The sequence below is a fragment of the Nestor notabilis genome, unplaced genomic scaffold, assembly GCF_000696875.1.
Source record: "Nestor notabilis isolate BGI_N333 unplaced genomic scaffold, ASM69687v1 scaffold5755, whole genome shotgun sequence".
Taxonomy (NCBI): Eukaryota; Metazoa; Chordata; class Aves; order Psittaciformes; family Psittacidae; genus Nestor; species Nestor notabilis.
The window spans coordinates 39,717-50,339 of NW_009930525.1; the positions used below are offsets into that span (position 1 = coordinate 39,717).

The window sequence follows — 10,623 nt, forward strand, 5'->3', positions numbered from 1 at the left end:
TCTTTTCTGGTAGTGGAACAAACATCTCACAACAGTAGGAAAAGTTAAGCACATTGAAGGACGACAAGATGAAACCAGCAGTTTCCATGCACGTCGCTGTAGTCTGGAAGAATTCCTTTTACCACAAGAGCAAATGAGTTTCTAAAAAAGTAGGTAGTTCTAAAGAAGATTCAGGACAGAGATTAACTTGGTTTAACTATACTCATTATTTAGTTTAGGAAAATCAGTCCATACAAGGTGCTTTTCCAACATTTGCTTCTGAAAGACTATTAAAACTAAACTGTTACAGATTTAGGCCCACTGTCACATACAGGAGGCTGCCACACAAACTCTATACAGCTGAGCTAACAGTAAATATAAGTAGCTACACCTATGAAGCCACAAAGAATAAATGCATTCAAGAACAACTGTTCATTGTTTTATTGAATGGTTGAAGCAGGACTATAATCCAGGTATATTTCAATCAAGTGTTGGTCCACTCTTATCATCAGAAAGAATTAATTTTTTTTATAACAACATCAACACAAATGGAAGGAATATGAAGCATCATAATAGGAACTTTCAACTGTACATGACATTAGACCATGATCAGACTGGTGCTACTCCAATATTTATAGACTCGCCACTGTACAGACCAGCCACACTAGTGTTATTTACCTCCAAATCATTCAAGTTCTGGGTAAAGGATTCTTCTGACTACAGCTCACATGTGAGCCACCAACATGAGATCAAAATGCCATTTGTGCCACTAGAATCATAGCCTTGTAGAAATATTTCTATATTTAGTATATTACCAAAGAATAATTACTATCCTCTCTGAAGTTACATATAGCCATTATAAATATTTACATCAAACATTTACAACTGGTTCATAATATACAACACAACAATTTCGCTATAATTTCTAATCTTCCAGTGTAAAAGTTTCAAACAACATGTTGCTATCATAATTTCATCTGGTTTGCACACAGTCACAGGCAGTACAGGGTATTTCAAAAACTCATGTTACGTGATAAAAAATGGAATGATGTTACTTTAATAACAATTACCTTGGAGATTGTACGTTGTTGGTTTGTTGGGTTTTTTAACAAGCAGATTTCAATTTCTAAATCCCATCTGGTGCTACTACTAACATTTAAAATAGGCTTGAGAGGGGAAAAAAAAATACTTAGAAATAAATACACCTTTAAAAAAATTCCACAATTAACCATGTCAGAATATTTGTTTTCCAGACAGTTTAAAGGAGACCTTATTCTTCATAATTTCTTTGCGCTGAAATACAGTGCAGTTCAATCCATTCTTATCTTCTGATTTGTCATCCTATAAATAATGCTGTCGTACCCAGGATCCATGTTCCAGAGGTTGTAGGAGATAACTATCACAGCTAAAGCAAGACCTATCATCATCCACAAAATAATGTTGAAGATTACAGAGTAGTTGTAGTTATATGGGTAGGCAAGGTTATATGGATTGTCTGATTCACTCTGAAATAAAGAAAAGGTGTATTACTTTAAAGTTAGCTTGCATACAAAACACATTCTGACTACATCAAAAACCTGAGGAATCTGAATATGTGAGATGCATTTTTGTCTACACAATTCTAATGCTAGGGCACAAAATGCAAAAGTGATTATGGTGACTGACATTATTGGAATCCAAAACAGGCTGACGGGAGCCTCATGAAATTCTGTTGGGACGAATACAAAGTCCTGCACCTGGGACAAGATAACCCCACAGGCTGGTGGGGACTCACTAGCTGGGCAGCAGCTCTACAGAGAGGGACCTGGAGGTCCTGGTGGACAAGGTGCACAGGAGTCAGCCGTGTGCCCCTGCAATGACACCAGGCAACTGCACCCTGGACTGCATATGGAGTGTAGGCAGCAAGCCAAGGAAACCAATATTTCCCCCCACCTCGGAGGCAGGTCTTACATACACTACTGTTCTGAGGAGAAAACAGCAGAAATGCACTAATGAGGCATGAGGGAAAAATATTTTGACAGTGAAAGTGGTTAAAACTTTGGAATAAGCTGTTCAGAGAGGCCATGGGATTGCCAGCCATGGACTTTTCAAGAACTTGGCTGCACAAGGACCTGAGCAGCCCAATCTAACTCCTAAATTAATCCTGCTTTGAGCAGTTGGTTGGACTAGATGACCTCCAGAGGCCCTCTTCAACCTAAACTACTATATGATTAAGTGAAGATCAAGACAGGGAAGCTGACCTCTTCACACCCATGCCTAAATCAGTCAGTAGTCTAGTCCTTAACAAAAAAGTTATGCTCAAGTGAAGAAGTGATGTAGTTTGGATCACTTTTAATAACTGAGATACAGAAAAATATGCATCTACTACCTGTGAAGATTGGAGAATTGATCGAGTCTTCCTTATGTTGGGAGAATTAAATGCCTTTACAGCTACAACTTCTACTACTGCATTCCCGCTATACAGATTAAACATCTCATCTGCAAACTGGAAAAGCAAGAGTAATTTAATTTAAAACCTGCACTGTAGCCAGGAATTAATTGAAGTTTTGTTAGCAAGATGTACTAAACTGTAAGAGTCAGCTTCAGGAATAATGCTGGGAAGTTGTGAAGATTTACACCATTTCAGAATTCCACTAAGAAAGTGCTGACTCACCTGGTTTACAGCATCTCTTTGAAACACCTCAAACACACTGTTCAGGAAGCTGGAGCCTATGACTGCTTCCTGGGCTGAACTCATTCTTTCATCCCTTTCACAAAAGGCCCATCAGCACATAGTTTCCCCACTGTATGTCTATCAGTTTCAACAAAATATTTCAGTTCTCACAGCCTTCCACTGAGAAATTATGAACCTGAATAATTTAAGCTGGTGCAAAGACTAATATGTCTAGTATTTAAATACACTTGCTTAACTGCAAAGAGGATGAAGAGAAAACAGTTATTTGATTTACTGGCCAAACTTATTTGGCATTATTCAGGTTTTTGTATTTTTCCATCATGCTTTTGAAACTCTCAAGAGCAACTGGTCATAATCAAGATTTTATCTAATGATTACATAAGATCTGATAAAGAATTACTTTGAGCACATTGACAGATGAGCAGCAGTTATTTTAGAGGTTCAGAAATACAGATTTACACAGCTTTGTGGGCAAGGGGAAACTAACCACTGTACCCTGAGATAAAGATATTTCCACGTTTCTGAGAGCAGGTTTTTGCAAGACCTACTAGTGGTTTTAAGTGCAAGATATTTATTTAGGAAAAACAAATATACCAAGTCATGTTTCAATATATCCCTACTCATTTACACAAAATATCTAACACATTGTAAAATCATGTCAACACTTTCCAGAGTGACAAGCTGTAACATTCAATTTTACAACTGAACAGCAGCATTTTGAAAACCAAACAAAAACAAACATCATGCAAGCCATCACTAATGAAGTGACAATTCAAAGCAGAAGACAGTTAATAAGCTAACTCCCTTATAGTTAACACAAAAAAATGTTTCCTTAGTATTCCTTTGAGTTTTGCTCATTAGGTAGAAAGCATACCTTTTGCAAAGAGTCTACAAGGATTTGAGAAGCATCCTTGAACTGCTGAGAGTCTTCCCCATATCGTTTTCCAACCTCTTCCAAACCAGACAGTTCCAGAGAATATAGGTCTGGAGAGTGATCTTTGGCTAAATGCTTGTGTCGAGACAGCTTTGGCGCACCATTGAGGGCAGAAAGAAATCATACACAGGTTATTTCAAAAACACATTTCACAAAAATCAGTTTGCTGCTGGGACTAATCCAGCCTCACTTTCCACAGTTACATTCCATATAGATAAGGAAGTGGAATTTCTTGCCAACTTAACTAGAAGATGTCCACAATTCTTTCTTTTCCTATTCTACAGAAGAAAGAAGATGATCATCATGCAGCATCTATTCCTAACATGAGGTTATATACATGTAGTATAGAGCTTTACTAAAAAGAAACAGTATACTTATTCACATCAGAATCCTTCTTCTGTAATTGCTGTAAAAATAAAACTTGGAAGGAAAAAAAATACGTAACTACAATACTTAGATACTACTAATTCCTCTGCTGAAGCCGGCCCTTGCAAAACTGAGTAGGTTGCAACTTCTACCTTGCTGTAACCCATGCACAGAAGTACTTAATAAGTATCATCCCATTGTCAAAAACCCAACGAATATAATCCATATTATCTCAAAGGAGAGGAGTGATATTCTTGCACTTCCACAGGTGTGAAGCTGCAGCACTGACATTTGCCTGCACAAGAGAAGAGTCTCTGAAAGCAAGGCATTTAATCTGGTCCTATCTTACCATCTACTTTAACTACAGGATTTCTAGTTTGCAAGACAACACCATATTGTTCTACCTCATTTTCTCAAGAGCCCTATTTCTGTCCATCAGCCCTTCAGCTAAGGTGAACTTCCAGTTTTTAATGACTATTTCTTTAAGCAGTTCAGGGCTGCAGCATAAAGAAAGAAAAGAAACAAACCAACCCCACAACCAACCCCAAAACAAACCCTAAACCACAGCAACAAGACAGTAGCTTCTTAGTAAAAAGACTGTAAGAATTAAAAGCTTGCCTCTCCATGGAAGCATTTCTATCACCATCACTATTCATGCCACAGAAGTTACACCAGTCTTTCCAGATAAATGTCATGGTGATCTTTTGAAGTAAAACTGTGGCTAGGACAAAGAACATTTTCTTAACTACCATTATACTTATCAATTAAGAAAAGAAGGAAAGCCCTAGAAAATTCTCCATTAATTACTTTCTTTGTCTTTGGGTATAGAGAAATAGCAGCTCAGCACTCCCCCTGTTCTCACCAAACACAATACAAAAGAAACTACAAATGATTAAGGTTCTCGTTTTCCTCCACCAGTGACAGGGCTGACACAAATAGCTTCAGAATGTATTATTTAAACTGATGCAACCAACTGATGACACACTGGAATATATATCACTGGTTGCCAAGTATCCTGGCTACAGCTTCTATACCTTTAAAGGAGATCTCTGAAGTTTGTGACAAAAGATGGGGAAAGTGTTTCAAAAAACCTTACCAGGCTTGCAATATCATGTAGGACTTGTAGTTCTGACAGGAAAAGCAAGTCAACCTGGGGGAAGAGGCAGAAAGAAAGAGACAGGTATTTCCTTTGGTGAGACCAAAGTTAGGGAAGTCTCATTTTGTTGCAAGGCTCAGTATTTTATAACAGGTTATGTCTGTTACAGCATCAAAACATGCTAGAAGGAAATTACTCTTTCAGTAAAGTTGCTTACAAAAAAAATAAAATAAAACAACCAAAAAGCCCTTAAAGCTTAGTTCCTTGGTTCTTAGTTCCCACTGATTAAAATTTTTTACCTCGTTGTTTCTGCTGAGGGAGTTGAGAGGAAGGGAGCCGAGAATGGAGTTGTCCTGGAATAAACGGTTTCGCAGTTGGCGCAGTGTGACAGACAGGTCTTCAAATACAGAGTTTGCCTTGCCCACCATGTACACTCTCTGCAGGAACAGACATTGTTTAACAACAACAACACAGGTTAGTTTTTAATTTTTCTAGTCACTCATTAATAATAATCACACTTGCAATCCCTCTCCAATGCAAGATATTTTATATAATCAATTGGTTTTGCTCCAGCCACACAAGTGGCAAGTGGATTATTATTTAGAACATCTGGAATCAGAAGTGAAGCAATACTCACTTCCTCACTGGGGGCCAGCTGCAAGACCACAGGAGTTTCCTCAGAGAACAAAGTATGAATAGCATTCGCAACACTGTCAAGACTGAGAGGAACAGCCTGGAAGACAATGTCTAGTTAGATTTTTGATAAAACAGGGCCTAATGATATAAAAGGAGATAATTTGCTTAAGTACGGAAGTCTGGAAAAATAGGAAAACCTCTTTGTGAGCAAATGTGGATACTCACATTCTCAATAGGGTAAGAAACCCCTTTCACAGGCAATGCCAGCTTGTCTACTCCCTTCACGGTTACCAGCACAGTAGCTCGTGGTCTGTGAAACAGATCACCCACTGCAAGCCCAGGCCAGGAAAGGTCCTATCAGAAAATAGTAAAAAAACTCTTGTATTTCAAAGGGAGAAAGTGATTACAGCAAAATAACTTACTATCTTGTTAATATCTCTGTGCAGGACAGTCTGTAGGAAATTTCATGGGGGAGCAAGCTAATACTAGAATGCTGTTCTCTAGAATAATGCTGTCTCAAGTTAACCATGAAGAAACTGCTGGTTTAAAAGGTGCCAGTAACTTAATAACAAAGTCTACACTGAGAAAGCACTATACATACTGGATAGGTCATGAGTTATTTCCCATAATTAAATTCAATATATCATAGTCTGTATTTAATAAGTGAAGGCTCAATTAAAAAAAACAACCACACACTCTTTTGCAAAACACCATAGAAAAAGGCTTAGGCATATTAAAACACTAACATCTTGATATTTTCAGTACTAGAAAGAAATGGAACACATACTCCCTTCCCCTTGTGTGTGTATCAATCACGACAACAATGTACTAATCTAAAAACTTACACATTTGCATAGAAAACATAGGAAAAAGGATTCCTTAGTGGCTTACTGCAGTTATGTATTGGTAAGAGCACAGTGAAGGCAAGCTGGCTGGTTTATTCAAGCACAGAATACAAATTCATCTATTTAGAATGAATTCACATTTCTCCATTTGTGTTAAAGACATAACTGCTTGGTTAGGTTTTATGAAACCATTTTATTTGGATTTAAGAATTAAATGTCATTGACATCACGATCTGTACCACCTGAAAGAAACAAAAGAAAAATCTTTTAAAGCAGCACTAGGAACAAAAAAGAGGTTCCATTTCACCTTGCTTTAGCAAGAGGAACATTTTATGACTGTTTTTGAGAATCCCCAATGTAAGGCAGCAAAAATTCTGGATTACCTACAGTGCACCCACTGCACTGGCAATTTATGTTCCTAGACTACAGCCTTGCTGTAAAGCTGAGTGCAGGGCCCCACAGTATCCTTTATACCAAGGCTGGAAGCTGCCTAGACAGTGATCTCTGCCTTAGTGATAATGCTGGTAACTTTCACAGCTTCACTGAATAGAGGAATTAAAACACTTTCTTCCCTGCCTGCTTCTAGGGTCTGAAATAATACTAATAGACAACTATTTCTAAAGGATGCTACGGACCCATCACAGCAAATGAATTCTACGCTTTGGCAAAGGCACAGAGCGAGTACTGAAACACTTTTTTACCTCTGGATAACCAGCATGCCAGAATGACAAAAAAGCATAATTAATTGACAACAAAGTATTTCCAGACAAATTCCAAGACACAGGCTAAATAGGTCTGCATTCAAACCAGACTTAAAGGACCCCTTGCCTAGCTGCAGTATAGCAGATATGGGAACCAGCCTCCACCATCCCTTAGCATTGTGAGCACAACCCAGCTTGTATCTTAGAGTATGTGGCCACACACAGACACTGCTAGAGACACCTAGCTATCACATTTTTGCATACTGCTTCAACAGCCACTCGTCTCTGCTGAAACCCAGCAAAAAATTCAGTAGGCAAGACGGAATCAATCCAAGGGCTCCTATTGATGTGCCCCACTTTAAACATCGCTAAAGCTATATTCAAAAACCCAATTTGGGAAAACACTACCACAAGTTCAGTTTTCAAATCTCTGGATTACTTACTAAGTATCCGCTTTACATGGTTCTTATCACCAAGACAAGCTTTTTGAGCTGCTAAAATGCCTGCCTAGCCAAGCTGCTTCTCACCATCTTCAGTGTACCCAGGAGCACAGCCCTACGGATAGCTCATAGGCAAGAAGTGACTAGTTTCCACAGATTCTCTGTACATGACCATGGATGCAGGGATACAGCATGTGGGTGGCTCTCAGAGGAAATGAACAGAAACACAGTAAAGACTCCTCAGGCTTGCTTCCTTCTATAGCTGATGATTCAAATTAGCCGGCTAGCACAGTCTTTTGCTGCTCATATGACTTGGAAACCACACTCTGACAAGTCACACATTCCTCAAGACAAACAGGATGATATTTTATATATTCCAGCACATGACAGAAGATCTGCATTTTAAGTGAGCAGGTCTGTTGTTTTAGAGGCATTTCAAAAATTAAGAACCGAAACATACTTCTTCAACAGAAAAGCCCATGGATAACGCAGCTACATCTGGGATCCGCTCGCCAGGAATGGGCCAACTTCCATCTCGAAAAACAACCGACTGAGGTGATCGTAAGACACTAAATTCATCACCACTTACACCTGAAAAACAGACATAAAAAGCCATCAGAGTTCTTGCAATCTTATATAACACAGAAAAAAACCCCACATTAGAGCTTTCATTCCTTCTTCTCCTCTCTCATACCTATCACTTTATGTAACACAAGTAATGAGAACCAATTGTTTTAATGCTCTAGCATTCAAAATAAAGTTTCTGTATGGCAATGACTAAGGACACACAAATCCATTTAAAAAAGCAGGACAACTACTCAAGCAACAGCACAATACACTTCTGTGTACTTTCTAGCGGCTTGTGAGCGGTGTCACAGTTCAGACCTGCTAGAACCAACTCTCAGCAGAGCCAGGCAGACTCCAATATCCTCACAAGCAGCATCAATACAGCTCTGCTCACAGGACTGCTTGGCTTACCACTTCTTTTCATGCAGACAACAGCCTGAGCTACTGAACCCAGAGCCAGGAGGATGAGCAGTTTGTCAGTGCTGGCTTGAACAGAGCACTGCCAGGAACAATCTGGCATCTGCAGAACAGCTCCGATGTCTCTGCTCTGCCTTCTCAACCACATGACGCGAGACATTTTTCTTCCTTGGATGCAGTACTAGACCTAAGCTAATTGTGTGAAACCACAATCTGCAATACTTCTTCTGTTGGGTTTTCATTTAGTTGGGATCCCCCTTTACTCTCTTCCCCATTACCCTGAATAGCAAAGTTCAGTAGCAGAGTTATTTCTAAACTGTATTATGATGACAGTAATTTACTCCGTAATAAAGTCAGAAAGGACTCCGTAAAAAGAAGAGATGGACTTATTTCAACCTAGCTTCCTATTTTAAAATCATTTAAGCATAAATGCCTATACAAACTTTCATCTAAATAAATTTTAAAACACATTTGGCATACATAAGCAGTAACATGCACAATGCAAAATTTCAGGTGTATCCCATCCAGCAAGCAATTTGTGTAGGTTTCTAACAGAAAACTAATCTGACATAAGACTCCGGAAAATCAAGAAAGCAATAAATATTTGCAGGCTGTTGAAGATCTAATTATACAATCAGTCTGACTGCATACTTCAAAAATATGTAAGATAACAGTCTACGGAAAATAAAAGTATTTACTCATACGATCACTCAAAATCAGTTACCAATCCAAGCAGCTATATACCATCATTTTCCAGGGCATCTGCAAATCTAGATTTATAAAAATAATGCAATAGCAAACTGATTTGTTGTGCAGTTATAACCTTCCCTTAAACAATATTTTAATCAATGTGACCTTGAAGATGCTGGTTTAAAGCCTGGGTCATGATCATGCATACAAATGTTGACAGTAAATCTCAGCTCTGTTATGATAAACATACTAAAGGAACAAAGTACTGCAAGGCAGGTCAGGGAAGGGTGGCAAAAGGAAGGAAAGAGGCCAAACAAGCAGATGTATATGGAGCAGATTCAAGCATTTTTTGGTTTAAATTGATGTGTTCATTGGATGAGTTGCTATCAATTTTAACAGTGTATCAACCCGCATTTTGAAGGACAGAAATGTTTGCAGACCAATTTGTTAAACAAGGAATTTACAAAATTGCTACAAATGTTTTTTTCTCAATCTGTAGGATTTTGCATGTTTCCCTCCACAAGGCTGTAAGAGTCACGTGTTGTTTAGGACAAGTTGGCTTAACCTAGGACAAGGCTGCTTTAAGTGGGTGGGTAAAATTAGAGCATTACCCTTCTCAATGAAATCTGCGTTGCTAGAATACTTCTACCTTGCCAAAGTTGTACTTCTGGAGAACTTCACCTCTCAAAAGCCTTTGTGAGCTTGGGCTGAAGAACTAAGGTATACTGAGTGCAAACTATCTGTGGGGCCAGGAAGCCCTAAGTGCAGATCACAAGCCCGATTCACAACAAATAACAGAAAGCCTCCAGCTCGGCAAACCATGAAAATTCGTATATAATAACAACACAATGTGCTCAAAAACCGTGCAGGCCCTCGGTGACATGGTTAGTGGTGGACTTGGCAGTCCTGGGATAACAGTTGGACTTGATGATCTTAAAGGTCTTTTCCGACCTAAACGATTCTACGCTTATGATTCTGTAACACTTTCCACACAGCCCTATGCTAGAAAGGGAGGATGAAGTCTTCAAGCACAGCCCCTAGAGGAGCCGGGGTGGGTCGGAAGATGAGGGGGGAGGGAGCTGCAGCAAGAGGCAGCCCTCTGCTCCCACCTCTCGGTCCTTAATCTGGTAGACAGACAGACAGACAGACCGGCCGCACAGACACATACGGGTGGGAGAAGCCCCGGGTACCTACAGGGGCCGCGCGGAGCTCTGCCTTCGTGCTCCTTCCCCTTCCTTCCCCCAGATCGCTCCCGCGCCCCTTTCCCACGGCGACCCC

General features: G+C 39.4%; 1 protein-coding gene across 1 annotated transcript; it reads right to left on the reverse strand.

Annotated features, from left to right (window-relative positions):
• Positions 1-400: 400 nt before the first annotated feature.
• On the reverse strand, positions 401-8,250 carry ATP6AP2 (ATPase, H+ transporting, lysosomal accessory protein 2). The gene is given in 11 exon segments (XM_010015424.1): positions 401-1,484; positions 2,348-2,464; positions 3,528-3,591; positions 3,593-3,659; positions 3,662-3,677; positions 5,050-5,103; positions 5,349-5,486; positions 5,687-5,782; positions 5,911-6,039; positions 8,132-8,190; positions 8,193-8,250. Coding segments are annotated over 11 exon segments (993 nt in total). The 3' UTR covers positions 401-1,289.
• Between the last annotated feature and the right edge of the window lie 2,373 nt (positions 8,251-10,623).